Source organism: Tachypleus tridentatus, chromosome 2, assembly GCF_004210375.1.
Source record: "Tachypleus tridentatus isolate NWPU-2018 chromosome 2, ASM421037v1, whole genome shotgun sequence".
In the NCBI taxonomy this organism is placed as follows: Eukaryota; Metazoa; Arthropoda; class Merostomata; order Xiphosura; family Limulidae; genus Tachypleus; species Tachypleus tridentatus.
Genome location: NC_134826.1, coordinates 92,475,401 through 92,498,231, shown reverse-complemented (window position 1 = coordinate 92,498,231; position 22,831 = coordinate 92,475,401). Strand labels below are relative to the sequence as shown.

Sequence of the window (22,831 nt, the reverse complement as noted above, 5' to 3'; positions counted from 1 at the left end):
TAGAATGACTGCAGATTGTAACAGTCAGTTACTCTTGTTTGTACAGCATAAGTAAATAGAGTGTTCACATCTAATTTCATCTAAACTTTTTGCTATACTTAGAATGACAAATAGTACAAGAAAATTGCTTATCAAAGTGCAAAAAATATTTATCAGGAGAGGGCAGTTTTAGGTAAATGATCATGTTACAATCAAACCATACTATGTACATGCAGTTAATTTGATGTATGAAAATGAGTATCAGATATTTTTGGACTTAATTCTTTTTTAAATTTCCTCATTATGGGCTGTATTGAATTGTCAAAGTTTGTGAACCCACATTAACCTTTATAGTTTCCTTACTATAATAACTTCTAATAAGTTTTGTGTACCTGCTTGAAATTTTGCAAGATTTGCAACTCACTACTGAGACCTCTTGTTGGGCATTTTTTACCCTGTTTAGGACTTCTTTTGGTGTGGTCTTAAGCTTTTTTGACCAGCTAGCATTTAGGCTAATTTCATAGTGTTTACATTTTCCATATTGAATGCCAAAAATGTTTTTTATTTTTATTTTCATCTTCCGAAGTTCTACTAAGTGGTCGTGTCTAACAATGCAAAATGGATATTTTTTCTTTACATTCATTGGCCTTAAGAATTTGGCCAGCAGTGTATATATTATGTAATGCTATTTAATAATACAGGATACTTGCTTATTGTTTGGGTTTAGTTAGAAATATTATTTTTAGCCTTGCATGTTATGTGAAAACATGTAGGACATGATTTTAAAATATTAGAAATAGACAAAATTTACATTTTATGGAATGATAGAACATTTTATAGAGATGTTTTAGAATAATGAACTAAAACATAAAGTAAATAATTCAAATGTGGAACAATCAATAGTATTTTAATTATTTCTTGGAAAAACCATTTCCTAATGTTACCTAAAATTATAAGGTAACTTAAAAACTAAATAAACCAAAATTGGAATACTTTTATTTTTTGAAACTACATACTTTAATAAAATACTGGGTTATCAAGATTAATACGTCGGAAGTAAACCTTACAATAACAATATGAAGGTTTTTTGTTGTTGTTGTTCTGTTTAGTTATTGCTGACTTACCATGTTAAAGTTTGTTTGATTTTATTTAAAATACATATACCATGGACAAGTAAAGTAACATACTTCTCATGTCTTTCAAAGCTTTTAAAGTTTTATTATTTATTTATTTTGTTAGTGTGTGAGTTTCCTTTCATTGATAAAAACTTAACTGTTGACAAAAAAAATTTCACTTTGGTTTGTGATTTACTATCCATATTCTGGTTCTGACAGTGCCCCACAATCCATAGATATGGCTATGATAAGTTTTTTCCACTTACATATGTCATATAAATTCAAAAAAAGATGGCTCTGAACAATTTACAATATCTTTGACATCAGTAGACATATTTGATGCCTAAACTGATCAAATAAAAACGTTTAGATGATTATATAAATCTATAACATTATTACATGAAAAATGCAAATTGATAAATACATTCAATTTAATTAAAAACATATAAAACTCAGTAGATATAGTGTTTTATTCACTAATGATCACAACTTACTTGCATAATAGTCGCTTAACCACTTTAAAAAATGCATGCACTTTCTGTTTTCCTAAGTTATATGTCTCAGTGGAAGATTCACTTGTACAGGAGTTACAGAAAGGTTTGCGTACTGGTTTATAATGAGCAAATCTTGTGAAATTAGGCCTTTTTTGCAATTGTAGTACTTTTCCTAAAACTGAACTTTGCTGAACATCATTACTAACTGGAAGAAAGTATGAAATTAATCTTTTTGATTATTTTTAAACACAAACTCTTAACTTTTCATAAGAAATTTTGTGGATGACCATAGGAAATTATTTTTTTAATTAGTGCAAATATTTGTAGTAAACAAACCAGCATTAACATTAGATCAAAGTTTTTAAAGAAGATTAACTAGTGATACTATATCTCAAATATATGTTTTTCTTAATTGATGAATTCCAGTAAGGTTCTTTCATTGTTTATAAATTATTTTAAGCTTTTATGATAAGTAGTAAATTAACAAACATTAATTTTCAAGCACAGTGATATCCCTATTGGGTCAGTAGTATGTTTACAGATGCCCAGTTCAAATATTTGGAATTTGATTTCCTATTATGGACATTGCATAACCCTGTACTGAAACACCAGTAAACACAGTGATATTTAAAAATATAATTTTGCTTAAAATTAATTTTGTTTGTTATTTTACTATTATATTAACATAATGTACTTCTGTATAAGTGTTTTTGTGGTTAAATGTTATTTTTCTCTTAAAATTTACAATATTCAAATCAATTTTTATAGGCTACTCCAAAGCAACTTGCAGAATGTGTTGACCTGTTGTTACAGTTAAAAGAGCCAGCAGAGAACCTTTGTGAAGAGTTTCTGTCTCAGTAGGTTTTGACATTAATATTCATAGTGATAAAGTATTAAATTCTTATCATAAAGCTTTGCTGAGTTCAAGAAGTAGAAAATTTCTAAAAAAAGTACAAATATTCTTTTTACTTCAAAAAAGAAATGTTTTAAACAATTATTCAAAAACAGAAAAGGTGCTACAAATTCCTTATAAATATTTAGAAAAATAGTATTGTGTTTTCAATAAAAAATGAATTTTTTTTTATAATTTTAGAAATCAAAAAAATAATTTCATTCTGAAGCTTTCTGACTGTTTTTATTTTCTCCTCTGTTGTTAAGTTGCAAGTGATAGAGACTGCAAGTTCTCACAAAATTGGAATCTAGAATTTGAAAATGGTTTGAATAAAATAAAATGAATATAACTTTTTATAAAACAATCATGTAAAGTCAATACCAGATTTTCAAAGTCTTGATTTTAAACTAGGGTAAACATATATTGGTAGTGGTGTATTTCACTCCATGTTGATCTTTTTATAAAGTTTGATATTTCTTTGATTTATTTTTTAATTTAGTTTCCATTGACAGGTATATTTGGTGAAATTTATAATCCTGTTTTAATAGTGCCTTGGAAGTGAAATGATACTCTTAAGATAAGCTTTTCACATTTCAATATAAATATTTTGGCAAAAGCTTCAGGATTCTCTTTTTTGTGATATAAATATTTGAATGTGTTTTTATTTAGTTCACAGGAAAGGCTTAGTGTTGACCTTTTGGAATTAGAAAGACAAGTTAAACTGCAGTGTGGAGAAAATGTTCCAAAACGTGTCGAGCAAGAACGTCCCTCGGACATATACATGAATCTTCCTGTTGTTTGTGTTATATTTCTAATTTTTCATATAATTATAAACTTATTATTTATTTTTCTTTAAGCTATGAACTTTTTTTTTTACTTGTAACTGTTAATGTTTTTATCTAGTTATTTCTAATCATACCTCTCTTAAGACTGAAGTTATTGTTCACTATTAATAGTAAACATGCAATATCAGCAAATAAGTACAACTGAAGTATTAATTTTATTTTTATAATGATAATTTTACAGTAACTTTTAAAGAAAATGTACAAAAATTGCTGATTTTAAGTATACATAATATTTATATAATATTAAAATGGGTACACAAAATACATTTTTAAATAAGGCCACTCTTTGGCCTTCCAAAAGTAAAAATCTTTGTTTTTTGACATTACAGTGTCATCATCAGTAGTGAACTGCAAAACATGATAGTGTCGTATTTATATATCTTTTTAACTGTAGTATGTTCCACCATAAATAAATCACTTAATTGTGCTTATAAATATTTTTTTGTCTACTTTTTATGACACCAGAATACAATGCTTTTTTTTAATTCAAGTACTATAATACTGTTATCAGTTTAACTGAATTCTGTGTCCTGACAATTCTTTTTTATGTGCAGCATAATTGTTTTAGTTATTTGTTTTGGATGACACTTTAACTCCTAGCTTTTCTTAAAATTCTTCTTATGAGTGTGTAATTTGGGATTTAATATTTTATGAACTAATAATAGTTAAAAATCATGTACTTTAGTTTTGAATTTTATGACAAAAATCTTATAAAATGTGTATCACTAACATTGCATTTTAAGCAACTCTCACCAACATAAGGTGTTATTTACTGTAATAGTTGATGTGCTGTAAATTCCTGATATAAATAACATTTTGACTGATACTTTGTGTTACATTCCCACTTGACCTAATAAGCTCTGTGATATTGAGTAAAATTATGAATATCTTATGAGTGTGCAGTGCAGATGATTTTATGCTTTTTTTAACATGTGAACAATAATATAGGGCCAATAATGAAAAATTTGTAGAAAACTATTTTATTGTTATGTAACCTCATGCAAACTATTAAGTAGTAGATCACACTTTGCAAGCAAAAGGTATTATGTACTGTAATAGTTGATATATTGTAAATGACTGGTCACATAGCATTGCAACCAATATTTTGTATGTTGCATCCCCATCTGACTTGTAATGCATGTAAAAGGGCTCATTGACAATGGCATGCTGCACAGAAAATGTTGTGATGAGGTATATTCTTACTAGAAACTTTTAATTTGGAGCCATTAAAACAATATTTGTAGCAAATCATTATAAGGTTTATATAGATATAATGCCAAATTAATAAACTCTAAATTTGATTTGTAAACAATAAATGTTTTGTGTGTGACAGGATATCCTTGAGTTTGTGGACTTAGGATGCAACAGTTTCCTTAGCAACATTTGTTTGGTAATTGCATCATATAATGATATGTTTCTTAACCGACTTCCTTGTGAGGAAGAGGGAACGTAAGTAGATGATTTACTGTTTTATTCTACTTCCAATGAATAAACTAAATTAAAAAAAAACTAATAGCTTTTCAAACAATAATATCCTTTAAGATGTACCATTTAAAAACTTATTTCTTTAAGAATCTAAACATAACTGAAATTACAAGAATTATGAATCTTTGTGTATTTTGCTATTAGAAAAATAATTTATGTAAGTTTACATAACATTTTGATTTGTGCAAACTGTATGGATGTATTTGTTACAAATTTTTTAAAAATAATATATTTTTAAATCTTAATTACTTGATCATGCGTAATGAAATGTAATAACATTTTCAAATTAAAAACATTCCAATAATTTGATGTCTGTTAAAGCATAAAAATATTGTTTGTATACTAATATTAGATTATTCACATTTAATTACTCTGTTTTAAGAAAATATTTTAAGCTTGAATAAATGGCTCAAAAATGAGGCAAAGTTTGTTTTAACTAAGAACTCATTTTAAAAGCAAACTACATTGTAAATAAAAAAACATGTTAAGAAGTGCAATATATACATGAAGCAAAACTTTAAAATAAGTCATAAAGTTATTTAATGATTAGTTGTATGAAAAAATTTATATTTCAAAGAAAAATGTGAATGACTGGGATTTTTTTGTAGTTTAAATGTGGTTTTGGGGATTATAAATTTAATTTGATTCTTATAAAATCATCTGATTGTGGGAATATATGGTTATAACTAACTATCAGTATATATGTGCAATTTAAGAATTATAAAATTAAAATGGAAATTTGTATTTGAAAATCAATAAACATGAATTAGAAGTCTCATGTTTACATTATAATGGGAATACCTAAAGTCAGATATCATTCAGAGAAATAAAGTCATCAATATTTTTTTTCCTATAAAAAGAAAATTTAACAATTTAAATTTTAGGGAAAAGATGGATAATATGGCCCTAACCAAACTTCATAATTTTGTTATGTCTTTGATGGAACAGTACTTTGAGTATGTGGAACAGCGAGTATTCTTGGAGGTAAAGAAATTTTCTTCATTTATTAAATTGCATGTATAGAATTATATCTCAGTGTTACAAGCATACATAGCCTACTGTTAAGTTAATTGGCTGTCCTCCCACAAACTTCCATTGAACCTTTTGTAAGTGAGGACAAAGATTGATGTTTTCTGTTGTGATGTGTATGTGCACTATTCTTGGCAATTTTGTAATCATAACTGTCAGTGCTAATGAAACACTATAATTTTGAATTGAGGCTTCACAACTGTTTACTCAGATAATAATTTTATTAGACAAGACAGTGTCTTCATGCAAGATTTGATTTCTGCTTAATCAGCTAACTCACAGAACGATGGCTTGAAGATCAAGGCATTATTGCTCTCTCATTACTAAATGTTTCAACAGATGTGAACCGTATCATGGATGTGTGATCCATTCTTGATTATCATCTGCAAAAGGGTTTAAAATAATCAACTTCTAGAAACACACTGTAGTTCTTCAGCAGAAATGACCTTGTAAATATGATGTGTAACTGTGTTTATCTTAAATATTGCAAGTTGTAGAACCATTTACCCCTCTATTCTGCACATCACAAGGTTTTACTGAGTTATGTTTACAAATTACTTAAACTACATTACTTTAAATGTAGTTTGATGAAATTAGCAATATAAACTACATCATAATTCAAAGTTTTATGTTATTTACCTTTATAAACCTTTAAAACAATACTGAAAACTTCAATTTTTTTTGTCAAACGATTCAAAAGTGCTCAAAAATATATTTATTTTATTTTCTGTTACATATGTAATACACCATCTGCAGTGTACATGTTTGTTCAGACACAAAACTATGTGTACAGGGGTGTTTACCTATCACTTGTTTCAAATTCCATCCAGTCAGTTAGCAGAAATAGTAAATATTCTTCCCCTCTTACATCAGCTATGCTTGCTTTCTGTAGTAGGAAGAGGAATTCTAAGCTAATGTAAACATATTTGAAGTAGAAGTTTATTAACAATAGAAGAATTTAATTTTAAACTACAGTCTTGATGGATTTTGTTTTAAACTGGTGAGAATTATTCATTCACAAGCTTATCAAACTGCTAAAGCATTGTTGGGGTTCATTGTCATTAGTACTTAATTTTTTTTTACCTTATGCATATTGGTTTAACAGACAATTAAATTGTATTTAAATTTTATAATTGTTTTAGTATAACTCAAATTATGTTTTGCTCCACAAAGCTTATGTAAATAAACAAGATGAAAAACATTTTGCCAGAGACTAAAGTGTGGTGAGACCATTATTTTGTTTGTGGACACTTGTTGGTGTGTGTTGACATACAGAACAAACAGTTAAGAGCAAGAAAGAAAGTAAAACATTAAAAATAAACAATAAGTGAGAAGGTAAAAATATGAAGTTGTGCATACAATCCCAACAAATATTTTAAGCTTATTCATCAAAGAGTTAAAGGGTATGTACATATTTCTGTATATGAATTTTAAACATTTCATTGCACTGTATGTTAATGACAATAACTACAGTCAGTGATATGGTAGAGAAAATTAAAAATATAAAAATTTCCATTAAAAATTTGTTATTCATTTAGGAGGTTCTAAAGTTACAGAAGTGAAAAATTTTATGCTTCTAAGATAAAAGAATTTTTTCTTTTTAGGACGAAAATGACTTTGCATATGAACAATTTTTAGAGTTTGATTGAAAACAACTACAATAAATGATGAGTTTTGAGTAGAAACAGTAGAAAAAAATCACAGTCAAAAATTTTTTTTTTCTTAAATGACATCTTTAAGAAAGGTTATATTAAATTTCAAATTATTTCATCCACAAGTTTTATTTTTGGAAGGGAATTTGAGAAAGTTACATAACCTAGTTACATTGTAAGTAGGCTCTAATGAAAGGGTTAATACAAGTAGTACTTAATAGTAGGAATTGACAATGATTTCAGATAATTTGTGTGCTGAAAACACATTCAGGGTTTTCAATAGTACCAACAGTACCAGGTTGCTGGTATCAGTACCACTGGTCCTGTTACTTAAGCAGTTAGAGATTCAACTATTCTTCCAACAAATTTGATGGTAAAAATTTTTTCACATCAAACAGTAATGTCAATTGCCTGTAAGCCCACATGGTATGATGACTATGGCAATGAATCAGTTGAAATCTAGGCTTTCTATTGGTTATAAATTTAATTGAAATAAGCCTCAGAAAAATATATTAGCAAACTGTAAATTAGAGCATTTCAGAGGTAGGCATGGTAAGTAGTTATTGAATTTTCATTGATTGCTCTTTATCCACCCAAGGTTGAAGAATATAAAAATACAACTTCAGAATATCAGTGACAAAATTAGAGAATATTTTATGCTACATTTTGTAGCTTTCTAGGGGTAGGACAAAAAAACTCTTAGAAACAGCTCAAACAAAAATATACAAATTCTTACACTAGGGAAATTTGAGGATTCTTTTTTAATATTTCATTATATGAGAACTTAACACTTGTATGAGATTAAAATTTAATTTATTATCTGTGGTTTGATGCCAAGTTTGTTCGTATACCATAATAATTAACCAGTTTAATTAAAAGTTAAATGAAGTCACTAATACATCTTGTCATGAGCAGTTTGACCTACCTGCATGCTAAGTTAATTGCTCATGCACTTACCTAGCATGCAGTCAGCCACATAGGCACATTTACATTCTCTTTCAGAGTGTCAGAGTCACCAGTTCTCCATATTTCATACTGTTAACAACTTTCACAATGATATTTGCTTATCAACAAATTTACTACCTCAAACATGTGAAAATCAAAGCTGAAATACCAGAGGAAGCTTTAATTCAGAATTCTGAAGATGGGACATTTGATAACAGATATTATTCTCAACATTGGGTATACTATAAACCAAGATATAGCTATACTGAAAGTTTATAGATGTCGTGTTCGTTCCATGGATATATAAAAACTGAAAAGATAAAGAGGGAAAAAATTAAAATTTTAACATAAAGTACAGATTGTTTGCTTTTCATAGAATTGTTATAAGAGACAATCCAAAACAAAGTAAATGCTACAATAAAAAGGTACACAAAGTAGTAAAGTGATACTAGTTGGATAGATTTTAAAATGATTCTTACTTTACCTTCAGAAAGATAGTATTGTAAACTTACTTTTTTTGGTAATGATATTGGTGTTCAAATATGCAATTTAGAATACAAATATTATTACACAAATAATATATTGCTCTAAAACTGTTATAATTTAACTGGCTTTCTAACTAATATATATTAAGTGGGTTAAAAAAGTTCTTTAACTGGTTGAAACAAACACCTCGATATAGCAAACAATGAAAATTGTACCAAATATTTTATAAATGAACTAGCCTTGTAATGATTTAGTAAGGTAGTATTTTCTCCATTGATTGATTATGAATAATGCAAAAGCTCTCATAAAAATTGTGAGGAAAGACTAAAATGGCTACCATGATGTATAAAGGGTATAGTTTGAATGAATATTTGTTGGAAACACTTAAAAGTAAGAAGTTACATTTCCAAAACCTTAAACTATAAAAAAAAAGTGATAGAAAAAATAGTTAGTTTTATTTTAGTCTTTACAAAATTTTTAATTCAGAAAGAAAGTAGTGACTTCTCTGTTCTGGTGAGAGCTTTAGATCGGTTCCACCGCAGACTTCAGGCAATGAACAAGTTACTACCTGACTCTGACTTTTCAAGGTAAGGCTAAAGTATATGAAAATATCTAATTGTAAAGTCAAATCTTGGATATAAAATATTTTGATTGATTGAAAGCAGAAGGGCACAAGGAAATATTTGGAAAACATTCAAAACCAGAATCTTCATATGTAAAGTACTTGGAAACTGTCTAGTATTATGAAAAAAACATTTATACAGTGAAATTTTAAAATGGTAATGATTATAAGAAGTGTTCTGTCAACTAATGTAAATATGTTTTTTTGTTATTTGCAATTAAATTTTGAAATAATAATCATTGTAAGAAATACTCTGTCAACTGATATAAATGTCTTATTATTCAATCTTTAGTTTCTACAGGGTATTCGGAAAGTCACTGTGCAGTTTTGTAATCATATTTTATGCAGTCTATTTCAAGCCAGCAACTGAGAGCAGTGTTTAGAAACAAAATAAGAAGGACCCAGGCCTGTATTTATGCCAACGGGGGGTCACTTTCAACATTGTTTATAATTGTCATTCATATTTATTGAAACATGTCTGTTTATAAATATATAAGTGCATAGTGACTTTCTGAACACCCTGTATAATCTCAGACAATGTTCGTATTGCCTAAAATTATGCTACACTTTCACATTTAGTTTAGTTTCACATTTTATTGATCATAACATGTTCAAGTGGTTAACATGCTTGAACTTTGTATCTAATGGCACTTGGGGAATGAAGATATAAGAGTGATGGTCAAATCCCACTATTTGGTCAGGTAAGAGTTAGCAGAAAGTGATATTGCTTACCTGCTTTTCTTGTAGTCTCTTAGTTCAGTACAAATAGCCCTTTGTGTAGTTCGTGCAAAAAATGCTGAAAGAAGTATATTTGTATGTTGTGAGTAGTTTAGTCTTTAAAGCAAGTGATATATATTTTTGTTACAAAACATTGTTAACTGTTTACATAAAAGTAAAGAGAAACTTACATATAAGTGAGTGCAATGTGATACTAATCAAGTGTAGCTGCATAATATATTATAAATGCATGACTAGCCAGTAATAAAACGTTCCTTTCTGTTGACAAGACTTGCAAAATCAACCCAGCTATTGCATTTTTTCAAAATTAACATATAAGAGCTTTGATTTGTGAATACTTTGATAATAGGAACTTTCAGTTCTTTGAAGAAGCTTTACAAACAGTTATCTTCAACTATGTTGTCTGTCAGCTAATTATGTTATTCAAATGTTTACATTTTAATGGGTTAGTGTTTACTTACATTAAGTTTATTCAGTGTTTTGTGATATAATTTCTATCAGATTTACATGTGAAACAAGTTTTTTATATTAATGTCATTTGCCCAGGTATGTCTTTTTTGATATTTTCCAGAACAGGACTAGATATTGTATCTCGTGCTGGAAAAGAGTGCTGCATGAAATGTCTTGAAGCTTTGAAACATCACTTTTCAGAGTGTCTTACCACTGTGAGACATAGTTTAGCAGCTTCTGCTATAGTAGGACATGAAGGAATTCCCCAATTAACAGAATTGTTGGCCAGTGTGGAAAACTCTACAGCAGATCAAGTTAAATCAGTTCTAGCAAACCTACAGGTAAAAAAGTTTTTAAAATTCTTTTATTATTTTAAAGTTTGTGGAAAACCTTATTATAAAAAATTTTGAAACAGATAAAAATAGCTTTATGTTTAAAAAATTAGCAGAAAGATTTTTGAAGATTAATTATTTATAATCATATTTAATAAAATTACTAGCATTATTTAAATGAATATGACGGTCAGTAGTTGTATGTCATAAAACAATACTATGTTAAAGAAGTACAGATTGACTTATTACACTCAAAATGCTTACTGTTTATACCCAGAATATATGATAATGTAGATTATTTGAATCAAGTGACTTATTGCTTTTCTGAAGAATTTGTGAAAATTTACAGAATTATTACTGTTTAGAAAATTGTCAGAATCGTGTGTTAAGAACATGATGCATAGTAATATATAAAATTTCCAATGGCATTTATTGCCTTGGAGGTAACCAAATGGATTGAAAACAAAGAACTGTGAGGGTTTTGTCTAAACTTTTTTTTTCACATAGTTTGTTAATACATTATTAGATTCTGTTAAATCAGGATGCTTGAGCAACAGAAATGTGTATATATATAGTTGTGATTTTGAATGAGTTGCTTTCATTGTACATATTAACTTAAAATCTTAAACATTTATTATACAGATTACAACTGTTTAGATTTACACAAGGAAATAATTTTGACTGCAAAACTGTACTTTTCATAAAAACTTTAACTTTTAAAAGCTGAATAAGGTTATATTGAATGCAAATTTTTATTATCCTGACATAAAGAGTTATGAGTATGTTTTTATAATATTGAAGTGTCTAATTAAATTAGAAGCTCTTACAATCAAGATATTATAAGGTAACTGTGAGACTGCCAATTTATGAGACTGTAATATGTTTTCATTGGTAATTCAATTTTGTGAATATATGAGGAGATTTGTTTATTGCTATATCTTAGGTTGAAATTTTAATCGTATTGCTTAATGCAAACAAATTGTGCTTATTAATACCTGGGTTTCTGTACAGTTTGTCAGTTTAAACACCTATGTAATAGCACTTTTTGTTGATATTCAGCTGATAAATATTAATTCCCAGTAGTCTTGTGTATTTTTTCCTTTCATTATTTTACAAGATGAATGCCTAGATATTATGAAAGCTCCAATCAATCTGAATCATAAGTTGTTTTTTTTATATATATTCTAAAGTGTTATCTTCTTAGATAACTTTGAGTTCAACTGTAAACATTCAGTTACAGTTAATAATACAATCATGTGTATGAAACTGTGGGCAGATATTAAAAGACAGCTCTTACATTAAATCACACACTTGGAAACATCACAGTAGTAACATTTATTGTTTTTGGATGCTTGATTCTGAATTTCTATTTAATGTAATAATTCCTTCCTATGAGTTTAAGTTTATCCTACATTACTTCTTTATTCAAGTAGAAGTTGTTTGATGTTATAAAGAACAAATTTGATAGACATATTGTAAAAACCACCAATATCCAAATGAAAAAATTCTCTGAACTTGTATATGTTAGATTGGTCCATTTGACTGAGCCTATCCTGGAGAATTAATGATTACTTTAATTTCAAATGTACTTCACATTTCTTCACAAAATTTGTTAAGGCTTTAGTCATTTTTAAAAGCATGTTCTTCCCAATATATCACATTTTTAAAAACAATATACTGTAGATATGGCTGAAGAATTACTGAGTAAGTCTTCATGAACGGTGTATTTCATGATAGGAATAAATATTTTCTTTTTCATATTTAATTATTTAACTGCTGAAACCTCTTAAATGAATATCAGAAGTTTTTTTTCATAATATTTTGTATCTTGATAGCTCCACACAAACAACATACTTAACTACAGGGTCTAATCATCTAATTGTAGTGAAAACAATGGTTGAAAACATGAAATAAATTGAGTGACACAGTTCTCAGGAGATCAGTCAAGAGGTAGAAGGAGAAAAATTTTAAATGGACAATTTGGCATCAAGCTGTGTCATACAGGGTGTTTGGAAAGTCACTGTGCACTTATATATTTATTAACAGACATGTTTCAATGTAGAATACAGGAGGTAAATATGAATGACAATTATAAACAATGTTGAAAGTCATCCCCATTGGTATCAATAAAGGCTTGGATTCTTCTTATTTTGTTTCTAAACACCGCTATCAGTTGCTGGCTTGAAATAGACTGAATTAATGCTGTTATCGCTGCTTTCAAGTCATCCAGCATGCTCGGATGATCTCGATACACTGCAGATTTTGCTGCTCCCCACAGATAAAAGTCTGGTGGATTAAGATCTGGTGAGCGTGGGGGCCACACGTCTCTTGAAATAATGCTGTCTCCAAAACATTCCTTTATTGCATAGATCTGTGAAATGTGTGGGCAGTAGCACCATCCTGTTGAAACCATGAGTAATTGATTTCATCACTTGTCATCTGACCGATGAAGGTGTGAAGAATCTCCGAACAATAGTGCTCGCTTTTTATTGTGTTCATAAAGAAAATAGAGCCAACAATTCGGCATCTGGAAATCGCAACCCACACACCAACCTTGAAATCATGTAGGGGTGTTTCGTGCAAACTGTAAGGATTATCGGATGACCACAATCTTGAATTTTGTGAATTAATGTAACCTGAGAGATGGAACCATGCTTCATCTGTGAAAAAGGTCACATCCAATACATTAGCTGTATTCTCTTCGATAAATCGGTTAAACCATCTGCAATAGCGTATTCGTTTTTCATTATCAGTTACTTTCAGTTCTTGTACCGCCATTATTTTGTATAGGAAGAGCTTTAATTTCTTTCTGATGGCCTTGTGAGCAGTTCCAAGACCAATATCATGCTGCTGTGCTAACTTTCGTAATAATTTTGATGGACTCTGCATCACACTGTCAGAAATATCCAACAGTTTCTCCTCCGATAGCTTTGCTGGCCTTCCACAACGTTTGGCATCGTCCACTTATCCTGTTTCCCAAAACTTATCAACAAGGTTACGAACTGCATTGCAATGTGGAACAGGTGTATCTAGGGAATTTTTCAGCAAATTGCTGTCCCATCACATCTGTGTATCTACCACCTTCTCGGAACACGTGTTCGACGAGCCATACACGTTCTTCAGTTGATAAAACCATATTGTGATCAAAATCTGAAATATAATAAAATATGATTACAAAATTGCACAGTGATTTTCCAAACACCCTGTATTAAATATTTTCTTTTGAAATTAAGAAATTAAAACATAAAATATTAAAATTTACACACAAACTTTGTTTTGATGCTAATGTTATTGCCATACACTTATAATAAAATTGTAAAAAAAATAATGAGATTGGCACTTTGCAGCTGAATAGAAGAATGATCCATGTTCAGTAGACAAGTTTATATAGTAAAACTGATCTACAAAGTGCAAATCTGTAACTTTATTGTACCAGTATTTTATGAAATGTAGTGACATTTTGATTACCAAATATATATATACTCATAATTGCTTCAGTTTTAATTATTTGTATGAAAAAATTATAACAAAATTTTAATCACTATATAAATAAATAGTAACTAATATATATATATATATATATATATATATATATATAATAAAGATCTGATTGCTTAGTTTCGAAAGGAAATATTTAATATCTCAATTTTCACCTTTCTCTTTAATATGATGCAGCTGCATGTCAAACAATATATTTCAGATTTTTTTCCTTTTATCAAGTACTCCACTGATACAGTGGTAAGTCTATGGATTTACAACACTAAACTCAGGAGTCTGATTCTCCTTGGCGTGGACTCAGCAGTTAGCCTGATATGGCTTCACTATAAAAAATGGACATATCTTTTATCGATGATTTTCTGAGTTTGGCACAAATTACTTACAGATATTGCTAAACCATACTATACATTTTCTTCAATCTGATTGCTTTACTGAGATATAAGTACCAGCTTAACATGTCACACTTATGTTGTCAGAAATAGTTTAGAGGCTTGCCCATGATTTATTGTTTCATTTTTGATATTCAAATGGCACTACTTGAAAGGTTCTAAGTCATAATTATTAAAAAAAACTGATTTATTGATACATTTAGTAAATATTAACAATAATACATAGAATAAATGAAGAAAAAAAACTTAGTAAAATTGAAGTCGTCATTCAGTGTCACAATTTATATGTCAGGATGGCTGGTATGGGTATTAACACTTTTACCAAAATAAAGCAGAAAACAACAAAGAGAGAGAATTTGCAATTGGCCATTGCCTGCCACATGTCTTATGGATGGGAATGTAAGGGGCATTGCAGTTAGATGTTCAGTTATTAATTATTATGGGTATAAAGGTGTTTCTTTAATTTTGGTTTTAGTTGTTGTATAAGTAAGGCTTCTTTGATTTTCCATTTGTTTATATTTGTTTCCCTACTTAGTATCTGAGTGTTTTCTATGGTTATGTTGTTTTTATTTGATTTACAGTGTTAAAAAATGTGTGAAGGTGTTTTTTTCTGTTCTTTGAATTTGGTTTCCATATTTCTGCTTGTTTCTCCAATTGTTGTGTTTGTCAGTGTAGTTTTTACATAGTATGGACTTTAGTTTTGAACATGGTTTTTGAATAAATTTGGTGTTTACTGGAATGTTGTATTTTGTTATAAGTTTTTTTTACAAATTTTGGTTATTTTTTTTGCTGATGTTGGGAATATATGGTATGCAGCAGTGTGGAGTTTTATAGTTTATTGTATCTTGGGATTTATTATTGTTTGTTTGTTTGTTTGTTGATTGTGTTGTTGATCTAGCTGTGTGCATATAATTTTTTCAATGGATTTTTAAGGAAATTTGTTGATGTTGATGAAGTGTTGTTTTATTTTGTTGTTTTCATCATTAATTTTATCAGGTGAGCATAGTTTTGTGGGTGTGTTTATTTGGTTTCTTAATATGTTGAGTGTTTGTTTTATTTCATGTGCTGAGTACCAGGAAATGTATAGTTTCGTGTGGGTGATTTTTCTGTGGATATCTGTTTTGAATTGTGTATCGGTTATTGTGATCTTGAGAAATGCTGTTTGGTTAGTTTTTTTCCTGCTCACAGGTGAACTTAATGTTGGGGTGTATTGAGTTAACGTGGTTGAATAAACTAACTGTATGTTCTGTAGATGTGAATACACCAGTTGTATTGTCAACATACCTATATGAGTATAGTTGTGGATGTAGGGCTGAATTGATTACTTGAGATTAAATCTGTGTCAGAAATGTTGACTGCAACTGGTGACAAGGGATTTCCCATACTTAGGCCATTTATTTGTAGATAGTTTTGGTCATTTAACATAAAGTTAGTTTGTGTTATTTTCATTCATAGCTATATATATCAAGTAACCACAAACAACTAAGTAGCATTTGAGCAGCTGCTGGTGTGCCAAAATTTTGTGCTGAACCCACTTGGGTTCTGTTTGCTTTTCTGGGATTTGTGATATGTTCTTTCAAAATAGCACCAAATTTACAATATCCACACAATTTTTTTGGATAATTCTGATACAAATAATAGAATTAGATTAGTCCAGTACAGACAACTTCTGTTTTGGTTTGTTTAAAGACACCATGAATAACTAGTTCCAGTTCAAGATTAAAACAATGTTCAACCACTAAAAAAGGGACATACCTCCTTAAGAGAGCAGCTATTCCTTTTATTGGCTCGAAGATTAATATTTTCCCCATCTGTACTTTAGTCCTACAAGTTTAGATTCAGAATTAGCACCCACATTTCCTCAATCATTGTGCAAACATCTACTTTCAGATTTTCAACAAATTCATCAGAAACATCTCGCAATAAAAACAGGATTGAAATTAAATTTCCACTGTTTCCATTGAAAATGATATAAACAGGTTTTTTCATAAGCACTAATATTAGTACTATCATACATTAGTGAGAAGAAACATCAGCTGTTTGACACAGCATTAGGAATTTGTTCAGTATATGCTGGCATATAGAGTTTGTTAATTCCCTGTATGCCATATTGTTCAGGTAAGTCCATAGTCCACTACATGAAGTCTTTTCTAGTTTGGAAATGCCAGAAAATTTTAGGAAAACTCTTTCTTAACCATGAAGTATGTGATATCAGTAAACCTATCCACCCTCTCACATTTTTTGGTATTAACATTTTTCATGAAAAGACCTGCACAAACAATAAAATCTTTTCATATACAACTTAGATTCAATTACTATGATTATCAAAATTTACTTAAGTTGACCCAAGTGCTTGGACAGTGAACTTATTTCCATACTGATCCTACCTGTTTACTAAAAAGAAAAGCAGGAAAAAATAAAGTTTTAATTATGCTTAGGCCTTACCATTAGTGATTAATAAAGAATTATCACCTCTTTGGTTGATTATATTTATTTATTTGATATTTGAAGTAATTTTTCATATTTTAGGAAATTTCGTGACTGCTTATAACAAACAAACCATAAACTGAAAATTCAATAGCACAATTATATTGTAACATTAGAAACCTATCAACTGTTTCTTTTCTAATATGCTAAACAAAACCTTCTGTGTTGAACTTGTGATGGATTTATTATTATACATCTATTATAATTTTGATGTTTGTTTCAGTTAAGTATATATTTAGAAATACATGTAACTTATACTGTTAAATGTGTATTGTGAAATTTCTGCCTATTCACTAAAAATTGTAGAAGATTCTTAAGTATAAGAATCAATGCTACATGTTATTGCACAAAAGCAGTACTGTATCTTCAGTATTGTTGTACAGACTGAAATTTGTAGAAACTCTCATGATGCTTATAAAAGTTACCCATATCTCATTTCTGAGAGTGAGAGCCACAATGTATCAGAAATGAGATGCTTACAATAGTATATACAGAAATAGATATTTCCTGGAAAACTGGATGATCTTCATGATGTCATTAGTCATTAAACTCCCTTTATATATATCACCCATTCCATTACACCACCATTCCCACTGACAGACTGTCTCCTGCAGAAATTTCCTGCTTATGTCTCATGCCAACATCATCTTTTGGAAGGAGAAATGAAGTTGCAATTCAAATAGAAGAAATAGTCCAGCACTCTGCATGAATCAATGAAGAAGGTACAAAGAAATAATGCATCATGGATTGACTACAACCACCTGCTTATCCTGATGAACACAAAAACTGAAACTTACTTGGAAAACAAACAGAAGTGAAACTGAATAAACTAATTCCACATAAAAATACCAACAGTCTTGCTTGTAAAGAGGTGATTTTTAACTTTAGTGATATATTCAGTGAATCCTATAAAAGTGCCTGAGCTGAGAGCCTAAAGTTTTAGTTACCTCTTCCTATACATAAATTCTCTGATAACCTTTTTTGCTTTATGAGCACTTATAAAATTTTGAAATCTCAATCTGTTTTCAACAGGAATGGTCCACAGAACCTATTTAACTTTGTAAAAACAAGATTAAAAATATTATTACTTCTCAAATACATTTCACCTAACAAAGAACAAAACATTAGCCTATTTCCTTTGGTTATTGATCACAATATGCATGTAGTCACACTTGGAGATTTCAGCTCAATACGTCCAAAGTTTAATTGCAGAAAAACAATCATAATGATATTTTTTACAACTTAGTAGAAAACTTATCAGTTATGAATGATAAGATGTAAACTTACTTGCATTACAACGAAACAAAAATTCTAGATTTAACTATCATTTCTCTCAACTATATTAGTGTCACATATTGACTAATTATAAGGGCATATTTTTAAAATACTGTATAACTGCATCACCTTCAGCTACTTCAATGAACAAAATACTACAAAAATCAACCTTTAACATGAAATATATCAATAATTCTTTAACAATGAAAAATGTAGAATGATTCTTTAGTATAGAAAAGTGGTAATGAAACATACATGTAAATGTAAGTACTCTTAAACAAAGAATTACATATTTTAAGATCATTTACACTCTTCAGAAGGGGACTACTGTGCAGTCCAAACATATAAGCAAAAATCGATTAACCCTCTAGTTATCCATTTCTGCACATATCACAACTTTTTTAGATTTTCATTCAAATTAAACTCCTTTATATGAATAAACTTTGCATCAAAATATAATTAATAAATCAAATTGTAATATTTATAAGTTTTAAGTTCTTAATTTTATAAGGAAATATTTTAAAAAATCCTTGATCTTTTCTAATATAACAAATATGACATGTTTTTAAATCTTCCTCATTTCTCATTTATTTACCACCTCTCCAAGAAGTATGTAATTTAACATAGCTCACTCATTATAATGTAATTATTACTTATGCAAAGCATAGAATTTAGAGCTTTCAATCTTATTTGCTTACAGAGCCATAAACTAGAAAATTAGAACCTGCTTGCCATGTGCACCTGTCTGTATTAATCTGTGAAATGACATATTTTATATTTGGTTTCTGCACAGAGAACAAGCTGTTGTGCTTCCAGTTCAGATTTTTCTTATGGGAGACAACTGAATTTTTAATTGCACTTATAGTATAGTTAGAAAGCTAGAAAAATTATGGTAGTTATAAAACATTGTTAACATTCTACATGTTACTGTTCTTTACTTCTAGGTGCATTATTTAATTAATCCTTTCTGTATTGGTTGGAATCAATGTTCACGTCATCACGTTTTGTAGACTTGCATTCCAAATTTTATTAAACTATTATTTTATGAATGTATGGCCATAAATGTGGAATCAAATTGTAGTTTGTAATTCAGTTTTAATATGCTACATTATTGTATTTTTCTGTTCAAATTTAAATATCAAAAAAGTTGAATATTAAATTTTTATGTCATACTGTACATTGTCTTCTGTGTTTTCTCACATTGTATTGTCTATTGTTTTTAGTAAATTAGAAACTTAAATTATTAATATTGACAAGATAGATTATAAAATTAGAACCTCCTATCTTTTGTATTTGATGAGATATCATTATTTAGTAAATCCATCACAGTGAGTCTTTTGAAAACTTATTTATTTATGCCCACATGCTCACAACCAAATGAAAGCATTCATTTTAAACTTTGTACTTCTGTCAGCCTTTGTAAAGTATTTATTTTGGTAAAGTCATTGCAGAGTTTGAAAAAGTAGTTCTAGTCACCCTTCACGTGATCTCATGTTCTGCCAGCCAAACTATGATCATAATCTTCCTGTGCTCATAGACATAGATAACTATGAAGACTGAGTTTTCCCAGCTTAACCTAGACATTTCATCCTTCAACTCTGTTTTGATATTTTTCTGTGTAATTCTCAGTTTCTTATGATCCTTGTTTTGTTCTCTTCTAACTTCTTCCAGGCATGGTCAGGGTTATTTTATTTTGCACCCTGACTATGAAGGTGGGTTTTTGGGGGATTCTTCAACACAAACACAGAGCAAAAGTTTACCTTGAACTTTGGATCCATTGATCCAAGCTGTGGAAAAGACCTTTCTGTAAAATATAAAAGTATAGAATTGAGTTTTAATACCCATACCAAGAGGTACTGTCCCATATAGTGTTAATATTAAAATTAAAGATAAATGTAAGTTTAAATCCATTATCATGTGAATTTAATATTATTAAAGTTATAAATTTTGCATCACTGCACCATCACAGGTTTCTTTTAAATTCAGGAACTTGCTGTTTTATCATAGTGTTGGTCTCCACAGCCTGTCAAGGAACACTGAGCCTTTACCAAATGCTGTTAATGCCACCATTATGCATTCCAACATACTCCCACCCTGCCATTTTCATTAAGCTTGAGCTACAGCCAAGTTCAATCTCTCCTTCTCTTGGATTTTTTTCATTTTTGTGTTTTGGCTTTTCCCATTTGCTGCACAATACTTAGTTAATCAGTCTGCTGGAGGTACCCACCTTAATAAGTAATAATAACAATTTGATGATTAAAAATTATCTCACCTGATTCTGACCTCATAAATATTCTTCATATTGTTACTTTCCAATAAACTGACAATGTTGTGTTTAAAGATGTGAAACTTGATTATGTTACAGCTGACATTGATTCATATAAAGCCAATTTTTTTTACTGACAGAGCAAACTGAACAAACTTAGTGAAGCTTATAAATAATGTTAAATACATGGCAGGGTATTTTGTTTATAAAACTCTTTCAAATTTAAAGATTTGTCAGTGTTTAACAGATATACGAATACAGTTAAAAATGCCATATTTTGTTATAATTCTTTTCAGGCTTTCACACGGCCAGATAACACTTTTGCTACGAAACCCAACTTCTTGGAACCATTCTGTCATGATCATGTTCGTGAAGGAGTGATAGTGGCCTTTATCTGTCACATTAACGCTGCAGCAAATGTGAGTTTTGTTGTAATGAAATATAAATTAAAAATAAAAGATATACCATATCTAATGTTTTGAAGAATATTGTTTGTTAATTTTATGTAAATATTCAGAATTAAATTTTATTCAAATTTCAAAAAAATCATGTTTGTGTTTTACCTTTTCAGGAGTTCTGCCAAAATGCTGGAGACAAAGGTGTTTGTCCTCCTCCTTCTTTACTACTATTATTATCACGACTCTGCTTTGATCTAGAAGTTTCTTCAATTGGATTCTTGGTGAGTCACATTTAGATTGAAGATGTATTTTAATCAAATATTGTTTAAAATAAGCTACAAGCCACTAAGCAGTTGTCTCGCTCTTAACTCATTTTCTGCTTTCTGCTAAAGAAGCATTTGCTGCTAATTAGAGCTTTTTAACTTTGGTTTTAAAAAACAGATTTCTATTTACTAAGAATATCAGATCAAAAGTATATGGTTTAGCTGAAGGAGGTGAGGTAACCAACCACCACACTATTCAAAAAGTCTTTAAGGTTTGCTTACCCAATGTTTTTCTAAGACATTTACAACTCAGTGGCTTATTATGTGGAAGTAAGTTAAGATTTTAATTGTTATTGTGTTGTCTTTCATTTTAAGTCTTGAATACTTTTGTTTCATGGGATTCATTTAGGCTAAGGTAAATCAATAAATTTTTTTAATGTGGAAGTAAAATGTCACATCTTGTTTGCAAGAGACCCCTCCACTCTGTAGTGTAGGCTACACTCCAGAATTGGGATATAAATATATAGATCAAATTAATTAACCCTTTCATAGTGGGTGCCATTTTAAATGCTTTTTTGTGCAAGTCACTGTGCTACATTCAAAATTTAAATAAACACCTTTACTATGAATGTTTGTGAATGAAATTAATATTATAATGTATGTTATGATTCAAGGTTTTTTTTATCTAAGTTTATGTTCTTCATTTCAAACTAAACCTTTAAAAATATTTAAAACTTGAGGTATATTGTCATGTGACAAATAAACCATGAAAATTCTCTACGTTGGCTCTCTATATCTTCAATAATACAAGTGTAATTGAGTATATGCATGTATAGACAATAAGATACATACATAATCTTTTGAATCAGACATTTCAAAGTTCTCTGAATGAATACAGTTGAGCAAGTAATACATTTTTTCAACCCCTGACAGGTGCCGTGCTCACTTTCAACAGATGTGTTTGAACTTTATAGCTTAAATGCAGATGTTACATACCTATGTATATATTCACTAGAAAGAGCCCATTTTAAACTATAATCTAACAATGGTTATTTTGGAATTAGCACCTAATTATCATCACAGAGTAAATGGAACTGACTAGTATTGTTGGTTGCTTGTCAACTATAGCACTTACAGTTGTTTCGTACCTCAAAATATTATAGTTAGAGATACAGTTGAGAGTGTATTTAG

At 29.3% G+C, this 22,831-nt stretch overlaps 1 protein-coding gene across 7 annotated transcripts in view; it reads left to right on the top strand.

Moving 5' to 3' along the window:
- Vps51 (vacuolar protein sorting 51) overlaps positions 1-22,831 on the top strand; it is an 87,706-nt gene that overhangs the window by 33,919 nt on the left and 30,956 nt on the right. For 6 of the 7 annotated variants that reach the window (XM_076489454.1, XM_076489457.1, XM_076489458.1 and 3 more), the window contains exons 7-14: positions 2,357-2,445; positions 3,150-3,276; positions 4,659-4,774; positions 5,695-5,794; positions 9,409-9,509; positions 10,854-11,073; positions 21,276-21,398; positions 21,551-21,658. In XM_076489454.1, the coding sequence (XP_076345569.1) occupies positions 2,357-2,445; positions 3,150-3,276; positions 4,659-4,774; positions 5,695-5,794; positions 9,409-9,509; positions 10,854-11,073; positions 21,276-21,398; positions 21,551-21,658 (984 nt within the window). The remainder of the gene's footprint in view (positions 1-2,356; positions 2,446-3,149; positions 3,277-4,658; positions 4,775-5,694; positions 5,795-9,408; positions 9,510-10,853; positions 11,074-21,275; positions 21,399-21,550; positions 21,659-22,831) is intronic. The other variant, XM_076489456.1, reaches the window with a different exon arrangement.